This window comes from Lissotriton vulgaris, chromosome 11, assembly GCF_964263255.1.
Source record: "Lissotriton vulgaris chromosome 11, aLisVul1.2, whole genome shotgun sequence".
Classification (NCBI taxonomy): Eukaryota; Metazoa; Chordata; class Amphibia; order Caudata; family Salamandridae; genus Lissotriton; species Lissotriton vulgaris.
This window is the reverse complement of record NC_141699.1, coordinates 9,122,969-9,149,395: the sequence shown is the minus strand read 5'-3', so window position 1 is coordinate 9,149,395 and position 26,427 is coordinate 9,122,969. Positions and strand designations below refer to the sequence as shown.

The 26,427-nt window shown below is 46.2% G+C and overlaps 1 protein-coding gene across 2 annotated transcripts in view; it reads right to left on the bottom strand.

Annotated features, from left to right (window-relative positions):
- Positions 1 to 26,427, bottom strand: part of HIRA (histone cell cycle regulator) — a 436,977-nt gene that overhangs the window by 156,816 nt on the left and 253,734 nt on the right. For both annotated transcript variants that reach the window (XM_086942648.1, XM_086942649.1), the window contains exons 11-14: positions 11,062 to 11,167; positions 9,709 to 9,921; positions 8,884 to 8,969; positions 3,880 to 4,074 (exon numbers count right to left, since the gene is read on the bottom strand). In XM_086942648.1, coding sequence (XP_086798774.1) covers positions 3,880 to 4,074; positions 8,884 to 8,969; positions 9,709 to 9,921; positions 11,062 to 11,167 — 600 coding nt within the window. The remainder of the gene's footprint in view (positions 1 to 3,879; positions 4,075 to 8,883; positions 8,970 to 9,708; positions 9,922 to 11,061; positions 11,168 to 26,427) is intronic.

The window sequence follows — 26,427 nt, the reverse complement described above, 5'->3', positions numbered from 1 at the left end:
GAGCTCTCTTGACATCTAGAGTATACAAGGCCCTTTCAGCTACTGTTTGTGGATTTTGAAAGAACACTGGCAGTTCGATCGTTTGAGTTATATGGAAATGGGATACCACCTTTGGCATGAATTTAGGGTTTGTTCTGAGAACTACTCTATTTGCATGTATTTGAATGAATGGCTCTTGAATAGTTAGGGCTTGCAGCTCGCTAACTCTTCGAAGCGAAGTAATGGCAATGAGGAAAGCCACCTTCCAAGTAAGAAATTGTAGTGGTTCAAAAGGTTCAAAAGGTGGTCCCATAAGTCTGGTTAAAACAATGTTCAGATTTCAGACTGGAGAAGGTGGGTGTCTTGGAGGAATTACACGTTTGAGTCCTTCCATAAACGCATTAATTGCTGGCACCCTAAATAGTGAAAGGTGTTGCCTGTTTTGAAGATATGCTGCTAACGCAGCTAAATGTATCCTGATGGATGAATAGGCTAAATTGCAGCGTTGTAGGTGCAAGAGATAGCAAATGATGTTTTGAGTTGAAGCATCAAGTGGGTTAATATCGTTGTTACGACAGAAAATGACGAAACGTTTCCACTTTGCTGCATAACATGCTCTGGTAGTGGTTTTCTAGCCTCTTTGATAATATTCATGCAGTCTGTCGGCAAGTTCAGGTATGCAAATTCTAGGATTTCAGGAGCCATATTGCCAGGTTCAGCTTTTGCGGGTCTGGGTGTTGGATTTCTCCATGGCTCTGAGTTAGAAGATTGGGCGTGAGTCGCAGTCTTTGATGGGGCACCACCAACAGTTCTAGGAACGTTGTGTACCATGGCTGCCTCGCCCATGTGGGAGCAACTAGGATCAGTGTCAGCAATTGTTGGCGCAATTTGCGTGCCACCAGCGGTATTAATGGAGCTGGAGGAAAAGCGTACGCAAATTTGCCTGACCAGTTCATCCATATTGCATTGCCCTGCGATTGCGGATGTGGGAACCTGGCGGCAAAGTACTGGCATTTTGCGTTTTCACTTGTGGCAAACAGATCTATTTCCGGGTGTCCCCACTTCCGGAAGAATGGTTGGAGCACTGTGGGGTGAATCTCCCATTCGTGCATTTGGTGACTGTGCCTGCTGAGCAGGTCGGCTACTTGATTGTCCTTGCCTGGGAGGTGCTCTGCCATAAGAAACATGTTCCTTTGAATGGCCCACTTCCACATTGCTTGATCTAGGTGTGACAGCTGTGGTGAGTGTGTTCCTCCCCGTTTTTTAATGTAATACATAGCTGTGATGTTGTCCGTCTGGATCAACATGGTTTTGTTGCATAAGTGTCTTGAACGCTTTTAGAGCTAGAAAGATAGCCATCAGCTCTAGAAGGTTGATGTGCATCTTCTTTTGTTGTACAGTCCAGAGTCCCTGTACTGTGTAGTGTAGGACATGGGCTCCCCATCCTAGTAGGGATGCGTCCGCGGTCAACACTATTTGTGGGACAGGCTCTTGGAACAGTCGTCCTTTGCAAAGGTTTTGTGGATTCCACCAATGCAGAGAGTTGTATGCCCGACTGGTCACCAACACTAGGTCCCGTAATTGCCCTTGAGCCTGGTTCCACTGCCTTGCTAGGCACTCTTGGAGCGGACGCATGTGTAGTCTGGCATGAGGGACTATGAATATGCACGAGGCCATCATGCCTATTAATTGCATAAACACTCGAGCTGGTACTGAGTGTTGGGGCCTGAATTTTTGGATCAATGCTTGCATGCTGTTGATCCGTGCTGCGTTGGGATATGCTTTTGCTGCCAGTGTATCTATAGTTGCTCCCAGGTATTGTTGTACATGGGAGGGTTGCAGATGTGATTTTGGGTAGTTTAGCGAGAATCCTAAACTGTGCAGGAGATAGATGGTTTTTGACATGTGGTTGGCACACTGCTGGGCTGATGGCGGGTGTATTAGCCAATCGTCCAGATATGGGTACACATGGATGTGTTGCCTTCTGAGATGTGCCGCCACTGTAGCTAGACATTTGGTGAAGACTCGTGGAGCTGTTGTGACACCAAATGGTAGGACTTTGAACTGGTAGTGCTGTCCTTGAATGGTGAACCTGAGATACTTTCTGTGAGCAGGGTGTATTGGTATAAGAAAGTATGCGTCCTTGAGGTCTAGAGTTGCCAGGAAGTCTCCCTGGCGAAGCAATGGTAACACTTGTTGAAGAGTGAGCATATGAAAATGCTCCGATAAAATGTACAGGTTGAGGGGCCTGAGGTCCAATATTGGTCTGAGACACCCGTCCTTCTTTGGAATCAGGAAGTATAGGGAGTATACTCCTGTTCCTTGATGTTGTAGTGGGACTGGTTCTATGGCCCCCTTTTTGCAGCATACTGAAGACCTCTTGCTGCAGTAGTGTTATATGTTCCTGTGACATTGGACGGTGCACGGGTGGTATGTTGGGTGGGGTTGAGGTGAGTTCTAGGCAATAGCCATGTTGGATAATTTGCCTGACTCACTTGTCTGTTGTGATATTTAACCAGATTGGCAGAAATCGTTGTAGTCTTCCCCCGACCGGTGTTATATGGTCTGGGGGTAGTGCCAAGAAGTCACTGTTTGGTGTTAGTGGAGGATCTATTTGCATTTCCTCCATGATCCCTTCCTTTGGTGTTATTGCCTCTGTATCCACCCCTGTTTGTGTTTTTGTTGTATGTGGATTGCGTGTTACTTTTGTAGCTGGAGGATTGCTGTGATGTATTACTTCGCGCTCCTCCTCTATAATTGGAGCGACGAAAGGAGCACCGGTGTTGCTGGGACTGGAGAGCTCCCATGGACTTTGCTGTTTCCGCATCCTTTTTCATTTTGTCCAGAATTGAGTCAACTGCTGGACCAAATAAAAAGTCTGGGTTGATGGGCTGATTAAAGAATTGTGGATTGAACCATCCGCCGCGTCTAGGGCACATTTAATTGAGGCATTGGTGATGAGCTTTCCCTCCTGTATAAGTTCATCTGCCTGATGTTTGTAAGGATCAGGTAAGTTCTGGAGAATTTCTTCTAAGCTGTCGTAGTGTGCCCTGTCATATCTGGCCAGCAAGGCCTGTGTATTGGCAATTCTCCATGAGTTTGCTGCTTGAGCTGCTACTCTTTGGCCTGATGCCTCAAAGATCTTTGACTCTTTGTCCGGAGGAGCAGCCTCTCCGGTAGTTTGGGAATTAGCCCGTTTACGTGCGTTGGATACCACTAGGGAGTCTAGGGGTAGCTGGCCCTTGATGTATATAGGATCTATTCAGACATGGCCATATGCAAATCAGTCTGACCCTGTGCCTCATGGGAACAGTCCAGCCCGAACTGCCAAGCCATGCCTTCCCTGCCCATGTCTGAATTGGGGTGGTGTGGAGTGGGATGGGTATGCTCAGACGTGAGTCCCATGCTCTCCACACCACTGGAGTCAAGCTATCCTGGCTGAAGACGGCTGATAGCCAGAAACCGGTCATAGGATGCTTGATTCCGGTCCAGGAAAGACATGGCTTGGCAGTTCGAGCTGGACTGTAGGGTCAAGGCTGATTTGCATATGGCCATGTCTGAACTGGGGTGGTGTGGAGTGCAATAAAACGATGGATTTAGGCCCAGATCTCTGTACTGGGGTGAATGTATGACATTGTTCTGCATTCTGTCCATCAACTGTGGTTTTTGCAACTGTCTCCTACACAGCCACCATACATTTAACACTGAATGGTGCTAAGCTGAGAAAAACAGAGGTGCGTTCCTCAAACCTGGGTGTCATGAGCGGCATCAGAACCACCGACAAAATGACACCTTGGTAATATCCTAATGTCCTTCTCATCATAGCTTATATAACACTGGAGCATTCACTTCAAGGCCTCAATATGTCAAAATCAAGCAGCCCCAGTCCCATGCACTGACCTGTCTTTGTTTGCCTTGTCATCTGCTGACTTTATGGTGCTCACCACTGGTTGTAGAGGGAGTTTGGTAGTGCTGAAAGAGTTTGTTACCGTGGAGTCTATAGACATTAGCTGCTGATTGCTCTGAGAGGACAACATGGAGCTGGCAAGTGACCCAGATATTGGGATGCTGTTGAAGAAGGCTGTGGAAAAGTCACTGGAACAAAGAAACAAAAAATAGTTTTGTAGCTGTTTGGATTAAAACAAGTGTGAACAAAAAGTATGAATAAAGCCTACGGCCACCAGTTGTATAGACAGCAAATCCTCCCCCACCTGCACACCAACAGGCATTACAGTAACATTTAACAGCAAGGTCTAATTCCTTCATTCCCCCCTACTTGCTGTACTTGGGGAGCGTGAGAAAGTGCCACTTTTATTCTGCCATTCCCCCCTCCTCATTTCTGTAGGTGATGAGATGTTGTGACTCTTACTCTACCACTGCCAACTCCTTGCCCTCAGTTTCTGCAAATGACGAGATGGTACAATCCTTTATACTGCTGTAGTCTCCACTTCGGTGATTACAGGTAGTGAGATAGTGCAGGGTTCGGTCTGTCACTGTGATCATGTATTCCATCGCAGAATGCAAGTCTTATTCTTCAACTACCTCCTCTTTTGGTGAGATAGTGGAGATCTCATTTTGTCACTGACTTCTTCTTGGTTCCTGTGGGTGGTGAGAAAGTGGAGCTCCCATCTTGTCTCAGACGGTTCCTTTGGGTTATGGGATGGTGAAGATCACATTCTATCAATTTCACCTCTTTGGTTTCTGTGGGTTGGGCATGGTGGAGGTCACATTCCGTCACCAACTGCTCTTTGGTTCCTGTGGGTGGTGAGATGGTGGCGGTCACATCCTGTTACCAATGCCTTCTTGGTTCTTGTGGGTGGTGAGATGGTAGAAGTCACATTCTGTCACTGACTCCCCCTTGGTTCTTGTGAGTGTCGAGATGGTAGGGGTCACATTCTGTCACTGACTCCTCCTTGGTTCTTGTGGGTGGTGAGATGGTAGGGGTCATATTCTGTCACAGACTCCTCTTTGGTTCCTGTGGTTAGTGAGATGGTGGAGGTCACATTCTGTCACGGACTCCTCTTTGGTTCCTGTGGTTAGTGAGATGGTGGAGGTCATATTCTGTCACAGACTCCTCTTTGGTTCCTGTGGTTAGTGAGATGGTGGAGGTCACATTCTGTTACTGACTTCTCCATGGTTCCTGTGGGCGATGAAATAATAGAGGTCACATTCTGTCACTGACCTCCCCTTGGTTCTTTTGGTGGTGAGATTGTAGGGGTTACATTCTGTAACTAACTCCTCCTTGGTTCTTGTAGGTGGTGAGATGGTAGGGGTCACATTCTGTAACTAACTCCCTCTTGGTTCTTCTGGGTGGTGAGATGGTAGGGGTCACATTCTGTCACTGACTCCTTCTTGGTTCTTGTGGGTGGTGAAATAATGGAGGTCACATTCTGTCACGGACTCCTCTTTGGTTCCTGTGGTTAGTGAGATGGTGGAGGTCACATTCTGTCACTGACTTCTCCATGGTTCCTGTGGGTGATGAAATAATAGAGGTCACATTCTGTCACTGACCTCTCCTTGGTTCTTGTGGGTGGTGAGATTGTAGGGGTTACATTCTGTCACAGACTCCTCTTTGGTTCCTGTGGGTAGTGAGAAGGTGGAGGCCACATTATGTCACCGACTCCTCCTTGGATCCTGTGTGTGGTGAGATAATGGAGGTCATATTCAGTCACAGACTCCTCTTTGGTTCCTCTGAGCGGTGAGATGGTAGGGGTCACATTCTATCACTGACTCCTCCTTGGTTCTTGTGGGTGGTGAGATGGTAGGGGTCACATTCTGTCACTGACTCCTTCTTGGTTCTTGTGGGTGGTGAAATAATGGAGGTCACATTCTGTCACGGACTCCTCTTTGGTTCCTGTGGTTAGAGAGATGGTGGAGGTCACATTCTGTCACTGACTTCTCCATGGTTCCTGTGGGTGATAAGATAATAGAGGTCACATTCTGTCATTGACCTCTCCTTGGTTCTTGTGGGTGGTGAGATGGTAGGGGTTACATTCTGTTACTGAAGCCTTCTTCGTTCCTGTTAGTGGTGAGATGCTAGAGGTCAATTCCATTACCAACTCCTCCTTGGTTCCTGTGTGTGGTGAGATAATGAAGGTCATATTCTGTCACAGACTCCTCTTTGGTTCCTGTGAGCGGTGAGATGGTAGGGGTCACATTCTGTCACTGGCTCCTCCTTGGTTCCTGTAGGGGATGAGATAATAGAGGTCACATTCTGTCACGGACTGTTTCTTGGTTCCTGTGGGGGGAGAGATAGTGGAGGTGACATTCTGTCACTTACTCCTCCTTGGTTCCTGTGGGTGGTGATATGGTGGTGGTCACATTCTGTTACTGACGCCTTCTTCGTTCCTGTTAGTGGTGAGATGCTAGAGGTCAATTCCATTACCGACTCCTCCTTGGTTCCTGTGGGTGATGAGATAATGGCGGTCACATTCTGTCACTGACTCCTCCATGGTTTCTGTGGGTAGTGAGAAAATGAAGCTAGTTCATGTGGGTGGCGAGATAATAGAGGGTAGAGATAATAGAGGTCACATTCTGACACTTACTCCTATGGAACTTGTGGGTGGTGAGATGGTAGAGCTCACATTCCTTCACTGACTCCTCCTTGATTCCTGTGAGTTGTGAGATAGCAGACGTCACATTCTGTCACTGACTTCTCCTTTGTATGATGAGATGGTGGGGACATATTTTTTCTTTCACTGACGCTGTTTCACTTCAACTTTGCGGTAAGATGGCTTAGTCTTTCTCATGGTGCATATCGTGATTTGTACCATGGGTACTCTTCAAGTATACTGAGAGTTGTTAAACCCTAATTTAATCAATTACTACTCATATGTTGCTGAAAAGCTCATTTATTGTTTTACCTATTTATCCATATGTAAAGATGCAAAGTCATGAATTCCCCCTGTACCCAGACTGCATTTTGAGCATACAAAAATAGCTTCTCAAGGGGGTCAATTTATCACAATTAACTTAGTAATTTCACTGTGCAGACCACCTCCTCCCTATAAAGGTTTCTGCTTCCCCCAAATTTGCATCACTAAGTATCGCTAAATATTGAAATACAAATGTAACAGATTGGACTATAATATTTTTAACTCCGAAATATAGAGAAGAATAAATAATGAGTGGGTTTTTTGAGGAGTACCAAGGATGCAACACATGGGAGAAACCAGCCGAGATAAGGGGAATGCAAGTTTGAATAAGAGTTTCATACTTGAATGCATGTCAAGCCTGGAGGAATATAGCATTTACATACAGGAAAGTGTTAACATTTAATAGTACCATGATAGAAGGCTCTGACTATTAAGGTAGTTCTCATTCTGTCACCGACTCCTCCTCGGTTCCTGTGAGCAGTGAAATGGTGCATATCACATTCTATTGCTTCTTTCTCTTTGGTTCTTTGTGGGTAATAGAATGATGCAGGCCATATTCTCTCAATACTGCCTCCTCCGTTCCTGTGGGAAGCGAGATGATGCAATTCTTATTCTGTCATTGTTTCCTCCTATGGTTAGTGAGCTGGTGCAGTTCTCATACTGTCACTGTTTCCTCCTCAGTTCCTGTGGTTAGTGAAATGGTGCAGTTCTCACGGTGTCACTGACTCTACATTAGTTGCTCTGGGTAGCAAGATTATAGAGCCTTTATTCTGTTACTTTCTCCTCTCTGTTGTTCATGGATGGTGAAATTGTGCAGAACTCATTCAGGCACTTACACATCCTTAGTACTTATAGATGGAGACATGCTTGATTATGTCACAACATCCTTCTTGGTTCCTCTGTGTAGGTGGATGGTGCAAGTCTCATTCTGCCAATGCCTTTTTTTAGTTTCTGCGGGTGGTAAGATCATGCAGGTCTTTATCTGCCACTGTCTGGTTCTCAGTGTTCCTGGGTAGAGGGATGGTGCTGTTGTTATTTTCAATATCGCCTCCTTGATTCCTGTAGGTTTTGTTAGGGTGCTTATCTAATATGAACAAGTGAAATTACCTTTGTTGCAAGGTTTAATCTCCTCCTCCGTTAAAGTTACCATTGCTGCAGGGTTTAATCTCCTCCTACTTTGCAGTTATATCACTGTAGGGTTTAATCTCTTCCTCCTTTTGGCAGATGTAGACGTACTGGCAGACTTTGTTCTTTTCTTAGGGGGATGGAAGGGTGTAGGACTTAAGTCTCCCAACACCTTTGGCGTGGTTTAATTGGGTGCTGAGATCTAGCCTATTTTTTATTGAATACTAACACTCAATATGTTTTCTTCAATACCAGTCACCCAACTCTTAAAAGTTGGGTGACTGGTATTGAATAGGCAGACTGGTATAGATTGGCAGATCTCAAGCCCTCCACTATAAGACCACTCCAAGAAAATCTAGGGACAACAGTGAGATAGCAGTCCCAAAGAAGACCTCCTAACCCTGCCATTTTGTCAGTCATAGAGATTTATTTTAAATTCAAGATTACTCACTCAGAGGTTTGCCTGGAAACTAAGCCAAGAAGCTAAGCCAACTTGCCCTTAACTTGCTGAATCAATTTTAGTAGTCTTTACCATATGGATTTCAAGCGGTTTGCAATCATATGGTGATTGAATTACCATGGGTACCAAAAGTGGGAACACACGATTCATCAGTTCAAATATTTGTTGTTGTTGTAAAAGAGGTTACTATACAACATAAGCACATTATGTGAATCCTGTTCATTTAGGGGAAAATTCATTCAGGTGCTTCAACCATGCTCTCCAGTTGACAAGTCGTAGCTTCTGTCCCTACACTAATTTTAAATCCACCACCTACAGTAAAAGATACAGCATGTAACTCTACAATAGATTTTCTCTTCAAAGTGAGTGTGTTTTGACACAGAGGCTCAGGCTGATGTGAGGCCACAAAAACACCAAAAGCAGCACCAGATTTCACCAGCTTACCCAGTGTCCAATTGAGCGATGCAGAGAGGCGTGATCCTTCTTCGACCATCAGGTGTCCGCGTCTCCACCTGCTTCTTCAGAAGATTCTACAAGGAAGAACATGTAGCAGTCTAAAAGAGAACAGTTTGATTTGTTGCATGTGTACACCGCTGTGGTGCAAGTATTAATGTCCAGTTTATTTTACTAAACTGGTATTTATTGTCAGATTATAGGTTCAAAACCTAAAAACTATGCAGCTTACTGAAAGGTAGAGTGGCTCATCAGTTGGTAACCATGTTGGCAGTTCTTAAAGATGGCGGACGCAGAGTGATGCCACTGCCTGCCAGAACAGAACAGAATTAAGGTCCCATGCAAGGGCATTTCAAGGAAGCTCATGCTGCCGGGTCTGTTCTGTTCCTATTTACTGTCTACATGGAAAGGGCCAGCTACTATTGCAAGAAATCATCACTTTCTCAGCAATAAACTCACCCGCAAGGGCCAAGACAGTATTTACTCTGCACATTGTCATGTTGGAGTCAGTTGGATTGTCAGAGGACAGTATGAATTTGAGCCCCACTGACTGCAATTAGTTGGAAAAGCAAAGGGACTGCAAAAGCATTGGTCTCCAATCTATGGCCAAAATATATAATGGGAACTGTATTTTGATCTTCCAGTAGCCATAACGGTCTCTTGCCTTAAAAGAGCAGCCAGTGCTCTATTCAGCGTCAGACATTTTTCACCCAGCACATGATAACAGATTAACATATGCATACATGCAGTGTACAGAAGTCTACAATGTCCTCCAGCAGTGGTGGCCCTTTGCACAGATTCCAGAAGAGCTCTTACCTTCCTAATGTCATCAAGGCTTTCACCATTCACGATATTGGTCACCTTGGGGGTAGAAGCTTCCCTGATAGCTGCATTTCTCTCTTCAATCTTTTGCTGCTGCTGCCGCTGCTGGTACTTGAGCATCTCTGGGTTTTCAATGATGGTGGTTGACAGCTGAGCCTCTGTGGTTATTGCCAGGCTTTTGCCGTACGTTGTCTGATGGATGGTGTTCTATGTAAATGGAAAGTAAAACAAAAACAAATAAATAAAATAACAGGAGGAGCCTCACCACTCACATCATGTTTGGAAGTCAATTATACCCAAGCTAGGTTGCAGCTAACCTCTCCACACCTTTGCTACTGCTACGAGGAGCCATTAAGTGCATGTCTGCACATGCCACCTACATTTTGTGAAAGACACAAAAATCTAACTCTGAAGCCGTACCTATTTCACAACACTCCTCATTTAGTACAGTACCATCACCATGTGGCACATTGATGTTTTGCATGAACAATAGAAATGCAATCTGTTCTTGATGTCAGAAACAACTCTACAGTCAACAATCATAGTATATACCAGACAAGTCCAATAAAACCCATCTGCTGTGTTTTGTGCCACACATCAAGAGGTAAATTGGGTAAGTGACTTCCCTGTTTGTGCAATCGCACGCAGACTCCACGGAGGAGAAACACCCACCTGAAGTGCCATCTCTGAAGGATGCAAAGCTCCAACAACCACAAACTATCCAAAGAAACCCTCTGTGGGATTTATAAAAGGCACCTCTTGACCATCATGATGTCAATCTCACGAAGTAAGTGAGAAACAACGAGGACAAACTGGATGGTAAATGGGATGATCCACAGCTAAGCACAGAACAGAACATACAATGGCAGACATTAGTTGACATTGAAAGCAAGGCGCTGTTGAAGCCTGGAGATTGCAGCCATAACAGAGAGTTAATGTTTACAATCATAGTGCATGATTAACCTCCTGAATACTCTATTGGTCCTACAAATACAGATGGGAAGCTGATTTGTGCTTACTAGCTACAGAGTGGTTTGTGCAATGCACTGACTATGGCTACAAATGGTTACTCAGAGCATCAAAACATCCACTCCGTCTTGCTGGCACCCAATGCAAGAGAATCTGTACTCCAACACAACCAATGGCACTCAAAGCTGCTCAGAGGATGGAAGTACGCCTCAAACATGTATAGTGATTTGGTACACTTCGGCTTCCTTAGTAAACAAAAGACAGCACTTTGTTACAATGAGCAGGTTTTATCAGGGCGGGGCAGACGGAGGCTCACATATCTGCCCACACTTCACCAGACAGACGCCTCTGCTATCAGGAGCCAGAAATGGAGAGTACCTTTTCTTCTTCACTCAGAGGATCTCCAAGCTCATCCTGTGAAAAGTCCAAGTAAGCCACAGATCCATCCATGGAGCACACCAAGATGCTGAGCCCATTCAATGTCCTGTGAAACAGAAGCAGAACAAGTTGTTGTTACCTTTGTAAAATATTTTTTCAGACCTACACTATCTTGCCACAGATTCCTGAACTCTAGCATTTGTTTCTCGGTATCCAAAACTTTACCAGCAATTCCGTCAACTGGCATAGATGGCTTCAATGCAGTACCAACTACAGATGTGCTATGGAATCACATCTGAAAGCAATGAACTGTATAAAGGCAATGCCCTCTCTATAGCCATCCATTCAAACGTATCCAACTTTACAAGGGTCAGTTCAAAATGTTAGTGCAAATTCACAACAATAACCAAAGATGGCAGAGCTAAAAATAGAATTTCCTCAGAAAATAGGAGCTGGGAGGGCAATGATGATTCTGCAGGAATATGAGAGCATCCATCAGAAAAAGCATTACCAAGGGTTAGACGCTTGTTCTAATGAACACCTGTTCCCACAGAATCTTCATCTATAAAGTCTCACAGCAATGTCTTCAACAGTAGAAAGGTCTGAAAAAAACAAAAGAAACCATGAAATGCTGAATTACTGCTTGGAAATAATATTAACTTCTCCCGTCAGAGCCAAGACAATAGTGCTCAGTAAACATGCAATGCAAAAGCCAGTTACAGCCTCACAAATGCTCGAGACAGCCACCACTGTCCGAAGGGCAGACATGGCTACCCTACCTCTTGCAGAGTGGTCCCTTATTCGCTATTAAGATTCTCTATGAGGTAGCTAATAGTACACAGCAATATATAAGATGATTTATCTGCAAATCATGTTTTGTCACCCTCATCCGAAAATCAGAATATCCCACAAAAAGTTTGTCAGCAATTCTAGGCATTTTAATCATGCCACATAAAATCAATGCCCTACTACTGTCAAGACAACTGAATCACTCCTACACCTTCAACAGATGAGCAAGCAGATAAAAGGAAGAGAAAGCAATCAGAGTGAAGATGGCACGCAGAGGCAACTTTCTGTAAAAAACATAGCTAAATACTGAAAAAACAGCTAAATCCTCTTAGTGGGATAATGTCCCTATCAGGAATTAATCCAGAATTAATGGGGTCATATAGAATGGGTGTCACTTTCCCAGCAGAAAGAATGGTGCACAAGCAAGAATGTTTCAGTGTTAAGTCAAGGTCTAGAACACACTGATGCAAAACTAGTCACAATCAAGTAGCTCTCATGTTTGGAGCCCCAAAAGGTTGTCAAAAAGGCTCTGGTGGGAAATTTTCCCTGCCTCTATACCTGGCAAGAGGTTCTCCTTTTATTTGCTAGCACCTATGAGAAAAACTATTCAACCTTTCCGAACATGGATATCTAGCACCGAGGACTACCTTTACAATCTACTCAGGCTAAAAAAGTCCCCCAGATCCCGCTCACAGCTGCTAAGCATAATGCAAGAGGGTCCGAACAACCAGATGATTCACTGTAATTCCTTTAGTGGCTGAAATACCTCCCTGAGCGGCAGCTTCCAAGAGTACAAACAAAGGCTGAATTCTAGAGTCATGGAAGCCCACTTAGCCGAATCAAAGACAGTCATGATGATCCCTTACTTAGTTATTCACTCTGGGCAGAACAGGAAAAGGATGGAAGATAAAATATAGATAAAATGACCAGACCAAACGTAATAAATCTTCCAGAGATTTGCTTAGAGTAAAATCCAAGAAGTTGGTAAGGAAAATGCTACTTACCAGTATGCATATGTTCTTGGCATGTAGAGCTGCAGATTCGTACACTTAGCATTAGATTGCCACCTGGTGTTGGGCTCGGATGATTGCAGGTTGTCGTCTTCTTGGAGAAGTCTTTGTAGTCACAATATAGGTGACTCTTCCCTTGGAAAATACTGCGCATGGGCATCAGCTCCATCCGTAGAATGTTTTTCGTCATGATGGTAAATGATGGAGTTAGTAAAGATACAGTAAGAAAAAAAGGATGTCCATGCATGTGCATCTAAGTAAGATGAGAACTGGAATGGATACAGGTCCGGGGAGGTGGGAGGGCGTGTACGAATCTGCAGCTCTACATGCCAAGAACAGATGCATAATGGTAAGTAGCATTTTCAGTTTGAGGCATATGAGCTGCAGATCGTACACTCGATTGTACAGCAGTGTCTCCCCTAGCGGTGGTCGCCTGTATCCATTGCAGTAGTCTGAAATAATATTCTAAGGACAGCCTGGCCTACTGCAGCTTGCTGCTTGGCTTGCACATCAACACAATAGTGTTTAGTGAAGGTGTGTGGTGTAGACCATGTTGCTGCCTTACATATGTCCTCCAGTAGTATATTTCCTAAGAAAGCCATAGAGGCTCCTAGCTTGCGAGTGGAGTGTGACCTAGGAGGAACTGTTAGTGTGTGTTTAGCTTTTTGATAGCATATCTGTATGAACTTAACAATCCACCTGGAAATCCCGCCCTTAGAGATAGGGTTGCCTTTGTGTGGAGGAGAGAAAGATACAAACAATTGTTTTGTCTTTCTGAAGGATTTAGTTCTATCTATGTAGTATAGCAGAGCTCTTTTAACATCTAACGTGTGTAAGGCCCTTTCTGCTACCGAGTCTGGGTTTTGGAAAAACACAGGTAACTCTACAGATTGGTTTAAATGAAAAGGTGGGATAACCTTTGGAAGAAATGTTGGATTAGATCCGAGAACCACTTTATTAGTAGGTATTTGAAAAAATGGTTCTTGTATAGTGAACCATTGTATTTCACTTACTCTTTTGAGAGAGGTGATGGCAACTAGGAAAGCAGTTTTCCATGTGAGAAATTGCAGTTCACATTTATGCAGAGGCTCAAAAAGGGGACCCATGAGTCTCGTAAGGACCAAATTTAGGTTCCATACAGGAGAAGGTGGCAGCCTGGGAGGGATTATTCTTTTTAATCCTTCCATAAATGCTTTGATTGCAGGTACCCTAAACAGAGACAAGTGTTGTCTGTTTTGTAAATAGACTGCAATTGCTGCAAGATGTAGGCGTATCGAAGAGTATAAAACACACAAAAAGAGGAGACCAGGTCTGTAATGGTGTGCTGTCCTGACTGGTGCAAAAAGAATCACACTGATATGCGTGCAAGGAAGTGTGTTGCATTACACAGGGCAAGTAAAGTCCCATCAGACCACCCTCATGGCGGCATATCATCATGTGGGAGACGGGCAATTGCTCCGTCTACTGCCCATACCATCAAGAGGCAGTGCCTGTAGTCACAATTGTGTGCGATCTACAGTTAGAAAAAAGAATGTGCAGTGCTTAAAGAAAAATGTGCATGATTAAAAATGACTACCTAAACTGGAAAATTTTCTTTAAAGCATTAGTGTAGGTGTCAAGATTAAAAACGCGCGCCTAAAATTCAAAAAATGTAAGAGTACATTATGGCGCTGTGCAGTATGGTCGGTCGACTAGTTTCAGCTAGACAGAGAATTGCTCCAGCTTTCATCAGGACCTTGTCAATTAGTAAGCTACTGCAATACAATGTGAAAATTATTATTCAGAAGTGCAACCACATTAGATTCACACAACAGCATGTAGTATCCAGTATACTTAAGGAGGCAGAGACATTAAAACCTCATTATCCGATGTGGGCAGGAAGGGATTCCTCTTCCCAGCTTTCTGTGGGTGAAGACCTCACCTCGCCCGGCAACCGCTCGGGAAATGGAGGCCCCGCTCTCTCCGTCGGTGCCCAACGCTCAAAGTCGAGCGGAAGGGGAGGCGGAGGCCTCCCCTTCCGCTCGACTTTGAGCGTTGGGCACCGACGGAGAGAGCGGGGCCTCCATTTCCCGAGCGGTTGCCGGGCGAGGTGAGGTCTTCACCCACAGAAAGCTGGGAAGAGGAATCCCTTCCTGCCCACATCGGATAATGAGGTTTTAATGTCTCTGCCTCCTTAAGTATACTGGATACTACATGCTGTTGTGTGAATCTAATGTGGTTGCACTTCTGAATAATAATTTTCACATTGTATTGCAGTAGCTTACTAATTGACAAGGTCCTGATGAAAGCTGGAGCAATTCTCTGTCTAGCTGAAACTAGTCGACCGACCATACTGCACAGCGCCATAATGTACTCTTACATTTTTTGAATTTTAGGCGCGCGTTTTTAATCTTGACACCTACACTAATGCTTTAAAGAAAATTTTCCAGTTTAGGTAGTCATTTTTAATCATGCACATTTTTCTTTAAGCACTGCACATTCTTTTTTCTAACTGTAGATCGCACACAATTGTGACTACAGGCACTGCCTCTTGATGGTATGGGCAGTAGACGGAGCAATTGCCCGTCTCCCACATGATGATATGCCGCCATGAGGGTGGTCTGATGGGACTTTACTTGCCCTGTGTAATGCAACACACTTCCTTGCACGCATATCAGTGTGATTCTTTTTGCACCAGTCAGGACAGCACACCATTACAGACCTGGTCTCCTCTTTTTGTGTGTTTTATCTCATGTACAGGGGCATGAGGAGACAGGTCGTTAAATCATTACCCCTTTGACCCTCCCAAAAATTTTTGTTTTGATTGGGTATCGAAGAGTATGCCAAATTAGACCTTTGTAGATGTATCAGGTAACAAATGATATTTTGGATGGAAGCATCCAGTGGATCAATGTGATTATGTTTGCAATATATAGCAAATATTTTCCATTTGGCGGTATAACACGCTCTAGTAGTGGGTCTTCTCGCCTCTTTAATGATATTCATGCAGTCTGGTGGTAGGTTAAGATAACCAAACTCTAAGACTTCAGGAGCCAGATCGACAAATTCAGTTGTTTCGGGTCTGGGTGTCTGAATTCTCCATGGTTCTGTGTTAACATCGAGGTTGTGAGCTGTAACTTTTTATGTGGAACCAGGGAGAGATCTAATAGCGTGGTGGACCACGGCTGGCGTCCCCATGTGGGAGCTATTAGAATGAGCTTGAGAGACTGTTGTTTGAGCTTGCGCACCACTAGTGGAATGAGGGGGAGAGGCGGAAAAGCGTACACAAATCTGCCTGACCAGTTCATCCATATTGCATTGCCCTCTGACCTTGGGTGTGGGAATCTGGCGGCGAAGGCTGGGCATTTTGCATTTTTGTGGGTGGCAAACAGGTCTATGTGTGGTTGCCCTCACTGTTGGAAGAATGGTTGAAGAACTTGTGGATGCAGTTTCCATTCGTGAATCAGTTGTGACTGCCGACTCCACAGATCCGCTATCTGATTGTAAACTCCTGGAAGGTGTTCCGCTAACAGATATATGTCTTGAGGAACGGCCCATCTCCAAATGTTCTGTGCGAGCTGGGACAGTTGCAGAGAGTGTTTCCCCCCCCTGTTTTTGTATATAGTACATTGATGTCTTATTGTCCGTCCGGATTAAGACAGCTTTGTTCTGTACTTGAAGCTGAAAGGTTTTGAGTGCTAAGAATATTGCTAGCAACTCTAGATGGTTGATATCCAACAGCTTTTGTTGGTTGTTCCATCGACCTGGAGTCGTGTGGTGTAAGAGATGGGCTCCCCATCCTGTGAGGGATGCGTCTATTGTGAGCACTATTTGTGGAACAGGCTCGAGGAACGGCCGTACTCTTATCAAGTTTTTGGTGTTCCACCATTGCAGAGAGCAATGCGTACGGCTGTCTACCAACAACAGGTCTGTGAGCTGACCTTGAGCCTGATTCCACTGTCGTGCTAGACACTCTTGTAATGGATGCATTTGCAGTCTTGCATGTGGCACTATGAAGATGCAAGATGCCATCATGCCTATTAAGCTCATTAACACTCTTGCTTGGAGAGACTGCTGGTGTTGAAAAGTTGAGACTTGGGCTTGAATGCTCTGTATCCTGGCTGGACTGGGATACGCTAGAGCTGTAGACGTGTTTATGGTAGCTCCTAGATACTGATGCACGTGCGAAGGCTGCGACTTTGTGTAGTTGATCGTAAACCCTAAGTCGTGCAACAGTTGAATTGTCAGCTGAGTGTGTTGTACACATTGGTGGAATGATTTGGCTTTTATGAGCCAATCGCCCAGGTAAGGGAAGACGTGTATTTGTTGTCTTCTGAGATGTGCTGCTATTACTGCTAAGCACTTCGTGAACACTCTTGGAGCTGTTGTGACACCAAATGGAAGGACCTTGAACTGATAGTGCTGTCCTTGTATTACAAACCGTAGGTACTTCCTGTGAGCAGGATGTATTGGAATGCGAAAGTAGGCGTCCTTTAAGTCTAGTGTTGAAAGGAAATCGCCTTGTTACAGCAGTGAGAGCACTTGTTGCAGAGTGATCATATGAAAATGATCTGATTGTATGCAATGGTTGAGGGGACTGAGGTCGAGAATTGGTCTCAGTGTGCCGTCCTTTTTGGGAATTAGAAAATACAGCGAGTAAACCCCCGTCCCCTGTTCCTCTAATGGAACTAGTTGGATAGCATCTTTTTGTAGAAGAGCTAGGACTTCTTGTTGAAGCAGAGTCAGGTGATCTGTAGACATAGGACGCTGCCTGGGTGGTATGTTTGGGGGGGTTGCTGTAAGTTCTAGGCAGTAGCCATGTTGGATAATCTGTCTCACCCACCTGTCCGTTGTTACGGAGTTGCAGACAGGCAGGAACTGTGTTAATCGCCCCCCCCCACAGCGGTGGAAGTCACTGTTTAGTTGTGGAGGAGGAGCGATTGCTGTTACCGCGTCCTCTTCCCTTGTTATTATTGACCCTGTATCCTCCTCTAAAATATCCCTTATTAGAGGAGGTTTGTGTTTGTGTTTTGAAAGATGTTGCGGTGTCTGCTCCAGTCTGCTTGGAGCCTCCTCCATAAAAGGAGCGACGAAAGGAACCTCTAGTTTGTGTGGACTGTAGGGCTCCCATTGACTATGCCGTGTCCGTGTCTTTTTTCATTTTCTCCAGTGTAGTGTCTACTTCTGGACCGAATAACTGGTTCTGGTTAAAGGGCTGGTTCAAAATTGTGGTTTGCAACTCTTCTTTGAACCCGGAAATACCCAGCCATGCAGGTCTCCTGAATATCATGCTAGTATTTACAGCTCTAGCAGCTGTATCTCCGACATCTAGTGCACATTTTATTGAGGCATTGGATATTAATTTGCCTTCTTGAATAAGCTCAGTTGCCTGATCCTTATACTGATCTGGGAGGTGCTGCATTAGTGTTTCTAATTGGTTGTAATAAGCCCTGTCATAACGTGAGAGAAGGGCTTGTGTATTGGCAATGTGCCATATATTTGTAGCTTGTGCAGCAATACTTTTACCTGACGCATCAATAACTTTGGATTCCTTGTCAGGTGGGGGCGTTTCCCCAGAAGTCTGTGAATTCGCCCTTTTTCTTGCATTGGACACTACTAAAGAGTCTAATGGAGGATGTCCCTTAATATAGGTTGGGTCAGAGGGTGCAGGCCTATATTTCTTTCCTATCCTTGGATTAAATACCCTAGCACGCACAGGATCTTTGAATATTTCTGGAGCGTGCTTAATGACTCCTTTGATCATGGGAAGAATGTGAGTGGATCTGTGTGATGGCTCAAAAGTATCCAACAGAAAATCCTCCTCAATGTCATCAGAGTGCATTGTAACATTGTGGTAGATAGCAGCCCTGTGTAAGAGGTGATTAAAGCCAATGCTGTCCTCTAGAGGAGAGGGGTTTGATGGGTATAACTGCGGATCCCGATATCAGGCACATTATGAGGTGGAAAGGTATAGACATCCTCATCTAAAGGATATGTATTTGGGTCTGTATTCGGATCCTCCCCACCACCTAGGTCATACTCCTCATCAGTTTGTGGTGAATGCGGGATGCAGGAGAGGCTACAGGAGAGATTTGAGGTGAAATGTAAGGAGGGATAGGAGAGGAAGGAGATACAGGAGAGGGAGGGTGCATAGGGGAAGTTGCACAGTCCTTCTTTTTAGCAGGAACCACAGGTGTAGGTGGCGTTTCTGATAGTCTCTTCTTAAGAGGTATAGCACCGACATGTCCAGTCTTTGAATTTATGTAGATTTTCTTCTGTTTAGGGTCTGGTCTAAACAATTCTTCCTCCTCCTTCTCCTCTACAACCTTCTTCGGCGACGATTTTTTCGGTTCCGACAGAAGTTGTTTTTGTCGTTTTGCCTTGGGAGGTGTTACAGTGTCCTGTGGTAAAGTTCTTGGTGCCGAAGGTGGTACTTTCGGTTTGACAGTCGTGTCCGAGGGCTTCGGGACCTCGGGATCCGGCCTTGCAGGTGTTGTCACCGGAACGGCAGTCTTCGGAGTGGAAGCTGACTTTCCATCTTTATCTTTAGAAGCCGGCGGCGGCGTTGGAGCCGAAGCTTCTTTCGGTTTCGGTGCCGAAGAGTTTTTCTGTTAAGGTGCCGAAGAGTCTTTCGGTTTCGGTGCCGAAGAGTCTTTTAGTTTCGGTGCCGAAGAGTCTTTTAGTTTCGGTGCCAAAGAGTCTTTTGGCCTCGGTGCTGTTGGAAGTGGTGGGATCGGCACATGTGGTTTGCTCGGTGCCGAAGCACCTGAAGGCGTAGTTGTCTTCCTCGGAGCCGAGCTCGAAGTCTGGGCTTTAAGGGGGAGTGCTTAGTCTCGACTGGGCCCTTTGGGCGGAGTGCTGACCTTCGCCTTTCGTTTGGGCAGTGTATGAGGGGCAGAGGTACACAGGTTGACGTGATGGAATCGAGTCATCTGCCTCTGATATGATCTGGAGATCCGGCGAGTCCTCTTCTTCTGGAACGAGCGGAACCTCGTCGAAGATATTGTCCGGCGCTGGGGCTGATCTCCTCATTTCGTGTCGACGGGCCCTCCGATCCCGGATGGTCTTTTTCGATCGGAAGGACGCACAAGCTGTGCAGGTCGACTTGTTGTGGTCCGGCGATAGACAGAGGTTGCAAACCTCGTGCTGATCGCTATGCAGGAATTTTGCCTGGCATTTCGGGCATTTCTTGAACAGAGTTCTTTCCATGTGGTGTAGGCCGCATGGCGTCGATAGGCCTAACAGCCCACTTCGATGACCGGAATGGAAGTTATGTTGTCGAAGAGCCTTGTCTTCAATGTCGAAGGTAGTTTTTGGAAGTTTGTGGAAGTTTTTCGCTTTGAAGTTGCTGGAAAAGTGTTTCTAGCCGGAGCGGAGAAACATTCATCCGAACCCAGTGGCGGAAAAAAACAATCTAAGGATGGAGCCGATGCCCATGCGCAGTATTGTCCAAGGGAGGAGTCACCTATATCGTGACTACAAAGACTTCTCCAAGAAGACAACAACCTGCAATCATCCGAGCCCAACACCAGGTGGCGATCTAATGCATAGTGTACGATCTTCAGCTTATATGCCTCAAGCATACATACTTTCAATTAAACCAGATGGAGAAAAAGGCACACTGACATTCTCCAAGTGGCAAAGAAATGCATCAGAAGCTAGAGACAGAGTTCTCACTATTCTTCAAATTTACAACTGAGGCAATATGAGTTGCTGAAACAAACAGCGTCTTGTGTAGGACTTAGAACCATAGCTCCATCGCTTTTGTAAACAATTCTTGGATACCACAAATTTCTCTTGCTGATGCAGTACTTGTGAGTTGTTTTAGAAGTGAGAACCAGCAACTAACAGCCACACATTAGTGCAGAGGTCTTCAATCTGTGGGGCGCGACCCCCAGGGGGGTCGTGGAGTCCTGGGAAGGGGGTCGCAGATTCTGTTGGAGCGTGCAGCAGTTCCTGGCGTCAGGCTGATTGAGGCCGGGTGATCCCCGTGGAGGCCTAATTCACGCCTCATTAACAATAAAGGTCTTCTGAAGACCTGTGAAGTACTCGGGTGTGCCTTTCTGTGTGTCCCGAAGCTGTTTCAGCCGGGCTCACTTACACGTGCTGGGGAGTGGGGGGGGGGGGGGTGTCTGGGGGAGGAGGCTGTAGCCCTTTGAGTTCAATCAATGGACTTAGCTGTGGGGTTTATTTTTATTTTTAACGTTTTATATAGCGCTAGCTTAACCCGTAGGTATCAGAGCGCTTTACAAACACACATAGCAAACAGCAGAAGGACATTACAGTCATTGGTTCAAGTCCCACATACCTGGCGCCTGTGCAGGAGAAATGTGCCTGAAACTGTTCTTCACCATGAGGTGTTTATACAGCCTGTCTGACCCCCCCCCCCCCCCCCCCACCCCCACCCCCCAAGCAGGGAAGCACAGAGATGCCCTCCCATGAGAGAGGAAGAAGGAAGAAGACACAGAGAGATACTGACCCCACCCCCATGAGAGAGGCACAGAAAAGGTGGGTGGATGAAGGATGAATGTATGTGTGGATGGATGGATGGATGGAAGGAAGGATGAAGGATGGATGGGTGGATGTAAGGATGAATAGATGGATGTGTGAAAAGGTGGGTGGATGAATGATGAGTGGATGGATGTAAAGATGAAAGGGTGGGTGGATGGATGGATGAAGGATGGATGGATGTGTGAAAAGGTGGGTGGATGGATGGACGAAAGGGTGGATGGATGAAGGATGTATGTATGAATGGATGTGTGAAAAGGTGGGGGATGAATGATGGGTGGATGGGGGTGGATGGATGGATGGATGAAAGGGTAGGTGGATGGATGAAGGATGGATGGATGAAAGGGTGGATGGATGAAGGATGTATGTATGGATGGAAGGACAAAAAGGTAGATGGATGAAGGATGGATGTATGGGTGGATGGAAGGGTGAAGGGTGGGTGGATGGATGGATGGATGGAAGGAAGGATGAAGGATGGATGGGTGGATGTAAGGATGAATAGATGGATGTGTGAAAAGGTGGGTGGATGAATGATGAGTGGATGGATGTAAAGATGAAAGGGTAGATGGATGGATGAAGGATGAATGGATGGATGTGTGAAAAGGTGGGTGGATGAATGATGAGTGGATGGATGTAAAGATGAAAGGGTGGATGGATGGATGAAGGATGGATGGATGTGTGAAAAGGTGGGTGGATGGATGGATGAAAGGGTGGGTGGATGAAGGGTGGGTGGATGGATGTAAAGATGAAAGGGTGGATGGATGGATGAAGGATGGATGGATGTGTGAAAAGGTGGGTGGATGGATGGATGAAAGGGTGGATGGATGAAGGATGTATGTATGGATGGATGTGTGAAAAGGTGGGGGATGAATGATGGGTGGATGGATGGATGGATGGATGGGTAGGTGGATGGATGAAGGATGGATGGATGAAAGGGTGGATGGATGAAGGATGTATGTATGGATGGAAGGACAAAAAGGTAGATGGATGAAGGATGGATGTATGGGTGGATAAAAGGTTGCATGGATGAATGATGGATGCATGGATGGATGTGTGAAAAGGTGGGGGGATGAATGATGGGTGGATGGATGGATGAAAGGGTGGGTGGATGAAGGATGGATGTATGGATGAAAGGGTGGATGGATGTATGGATGGAATAATGAAAGGGTGGATGGATGAAGGATGGATAGGTGAAATGGTGGATGTATGGATGGAAGGATGAAAGGGTGGATGGATGAAGGATGGATGTATGGATGGATGGGTAAAAGGTTGCATGGATGAAAGATGGATGGATGGATGTGTGAAAAGGTGGGTGGATGAATAGATGGGTGGATAGGTAAAGGATGGACGTATGGATGGAAGGATGAAAGGGTGGATGGATGTGTGAAAGTGTGGGTGGATGAATGATGTATGGGTGGATAAAAGGTTGCATGGATGAATGATGGATGCATGGATGGATGTGTGAAAAGGTGGGGGGATGAATGATGGGTGGATGGATGGATGAAAGGGTGGGTGGATGAAGGATGGATGTATGGATGAAAGGGTGGATGGATGTATGGATGGAATAATGAAAGGGTGGATGGATGAAGGATGGATAGGTGAAATGGTGGATGTATGGATGGAAGGATGAAAGGGTGGATGGATGAAGGATGGATGTATGGATGGATGGGTAAAAGGTTGCATGGATGAAAGATGGATGGATGGATGTGTGAAAAGGTGGGTGGATGAATAGATGGGTGGATAGGTAAAGGATGGACGTATGGATGGAAGGATGAAAGGGTGGATGGATGTGTGAAAGTGTGGGTGGATGAATGATGGATGGATGGATGTGATGAGGTCTAACAGGCGCATTTATGGTTGTCGATAGTTGTTGATGATGAGGAGTACCAGTTTCTAGAATCTTTTGTCGTAAGGGGGTCCTTACGCCTAAGAAGGTTTTACAAGGGGGTCTCGGCATCAAAAAGTTTGAAGACCTCTGCATTAGTGGGAGGAAGGCTGCCAAGTAAACTAGGAAGGTTGCATTTGAAAAACACTTTCATAACCACTGATGAAACAATCATTAGATGGCCTTTCCAGACAGGAGAGGGATGCTACTTTTACAATAGTTAATTGATAATACACTATCTGAAAGGACTCAACAAACAAATTCTGAGGGTGAGTTGCAGAGTGACCTTTTTGCTTGCTGTAGGACAGGGTTCTTCAAACTGGGGGGGCGTGGCACCATCCCAGGGGGGGGCGCGCGCTCCTCTCCGATCTTCCCTTTGTGCAGCACGATGTAGAGACTCTCTGTGAGGGCGGGCGATTTCCGTCAGAGTGGGGCTGCAGGGGCCTAAGAGCTGAACAGAGCCTCATTAGCATGCAAATGGTCTCTTAAAAAGGTCTGAAGTGCTCGGGTGCTGCTGGCTGGCTGAGTGTGTGTGTGCCCAGAAGCTGTGTCAGCCCGGGCACGCACAGGCATAGTGAGAGGGAGAGGGAGGGAGGAAGGAGACAGAGACAGACAGACAGAGGGAGAGCGAGGGAGGGAGGGAGACAGACAGACAGAGGGAGAGCGAGGGAGGGAGACAGGCAGACAGAGGGAGAGTGAGGGAGGCAGAGTGAGGGGGAGGGAGGGAGAGAGAGGCTGACAGAGCGAGAGCGAAGGAGAGTGAGGGAGGGAGACAGGCAGACAGAGGGAGAGTGAGGGAGGGAGACAGGCAGACAGAGGGAGAGCGAGGGAGGAAGAGTGAGAGAGAGCGAGGGAGACAGAGGTAAAGCGAGGGAAACAGAGGGAGAGCGAGGGAGGCATAGCGAGGGAGACATAAGGAGAGCGAGGGAGACCGAGGCAGCTAGAGGGAGAGCAAGGGATGTCGGGTGGAGCCGGCCACCAGACGTCCGTTATGTTGCCATGTGGGTGAATAGATGTATGGGTGGAGTGATGGGTGGAATGGTGGATGTATGGGTGACATGGTGGATGTATGGGTGGGGGGGTGGATGGATGAGTGAGGGGATGGATGGATAGGTGAAGGGGTGGATGGATGGTGGGAGAGAGGATGGATGCATGAGTGGAGGGATGGATGGGAATGGATGGATGTGTGTATGGTTGGAAGGGTAGATGGATGGGTGGAGGGATGGATGGATCAGTGAAATGGTGGATGGATCGATGGGGGGTGGATGGTGGACGAGTCGGTGGGTGGATGGATGAGAGAGGTGATGGATGGATGTATTGATGTATTGATGGGTGAAGGGGTGGATGGATGGATGAGTGAAGGGGAGGATGTGGGGATGGATGGGTGATTGAGGAGGGTGGATGGACGGGGGGATTGATGGAGGAGTGAAGGGGTGGGTGAGAGGTCAATGGATGGATTCATGAGTGGATGAGTGGATGGATGAGTGGGTGGATGGGTGAAGGGTGGATGGAGGGATGGGTGGCTGGGTGAGGGGGGAATGGAGAGAGAGGGGGAGGATGGATGGATGAGTGAGGACATGGATGAATGATTGGCAGAGTGGATGGGCAGGTGTGTGCATAGATGGGTGAGGAGAGGAGCATGGAGATGGATGGGTCAGAGAGTGCATGCATGAGTGGGGGGAGGGTGGAGAGCGGGAGGGATGGATGGGTGGGTGGATGGATGAGTGGGGGGTTGAGTGGGTGGATGGATGAGTGGGTGGGGGATGGCTGGATGGGTGAGAGGGTGGGTGGTTGGATGAGTGAGTGAGTGGATGGGTGGAAGAGTGGATGGATGAATGGAGGAGTGGATGGATGGATGAATGGAGGAGTGGATGGATGAATGAATGGAGGAGTGGATGGATGAATGGGAGGATAGCTTGGGTGAAGGGGTGAGTGGTTGGATGGATGAGTGGATGGATGGGTGGAAGAGTGTATGGATTGGTGAGGGGATGGATTGGGTGAAGGGATGGATGATGGATGGATGGATGATGGATGGATGGGTGTCGGGGTGGATGGAGGGATGGATGGGTGATATGATGGATGGAGGGATGGATGGTGGATGGGTTTTCAAGTGGTTGAAGGGGTTTGGATGTGGATGGGGCACAGATGGAGGGAAGGAATGAATGGTGGGGGAGTTGGTGGATGACAAGGTGTACATGATGGATGGGGAGGGTTGTGATGACTTCCTTTGCCTTGGAGGATTGTGTTTTGAGCTGTGTGGTACGCCTCTGTCATTTTGCCACACCCACTCACAGGCCTGCAGTTTGCTAGGCACTCTTGTTGTGTTGAGCATTGTTTGCCGGATATGGCCCGTGGTGTGCGCGTGGCAGTCGACCATGTGGTGTGCCGGATTCCTGAGGTTTCGGTCGGGTGGTGGGGGGGCCCAACATCTGGGGGAATTCAGCTGGGGGGCTCAACCTGGAAAAGTTTGAATACCTCTGCTGTAGGAAGATGGCTCTGTATATATTAAACCAAAGTGAGGTATAGCATGCACAGAATCCAGTGGATCCCCACAGGTATAGCAGAGGCTAAAGTAGAAAATGAGTTACTCTCTTTTGTGGTAGTGTGGTTGAGCAGTCAGGCTTATCAGAGGGTAGTGTTAAGCATTTGTTGTACCCACTCAGGTAAGAAATGACTAACCCAATTACGCACCCAAAGAATGAACTTAGACCAACTGTTTGTATAAAAAGCTGTTACTTTGTTACTTTTATTACTAGAACCAAAATGTATTCAGTAGCAGGACAGTGATACTTTCAATACAATTATACTTTTAAAGATACAGTGTGTTCTGGTTTGGTAGGACCATACAAATTACTCTGCAGTCAAGAAAATGGGCTGTAAGTTCTTCAGAATACTTGTTATTACTTAAGATTACTTTGTAGTTACTTTTCAATTACGTTTCTACTTTTGCACAAAACACACAGTTTGGGCACTGTAGTACATTAGCAAGCAGGTTAACTCATTTGAAGAGACTTAAGTTAATTTCTTGCAGTACAAGAGAGGTTCAACACAAAATTTTTCTGAGAAAAACCCACCATGCAATCCTATGGAGGAAAAAGCAGTGTTAAGTTTCAGTTAAGTCAACGGTTTTGGTAACTAAGTATTTGGGGGTAGACCCAAGGTTTCGCTCAGCATGCGGGGTGCACCTCGACTAGG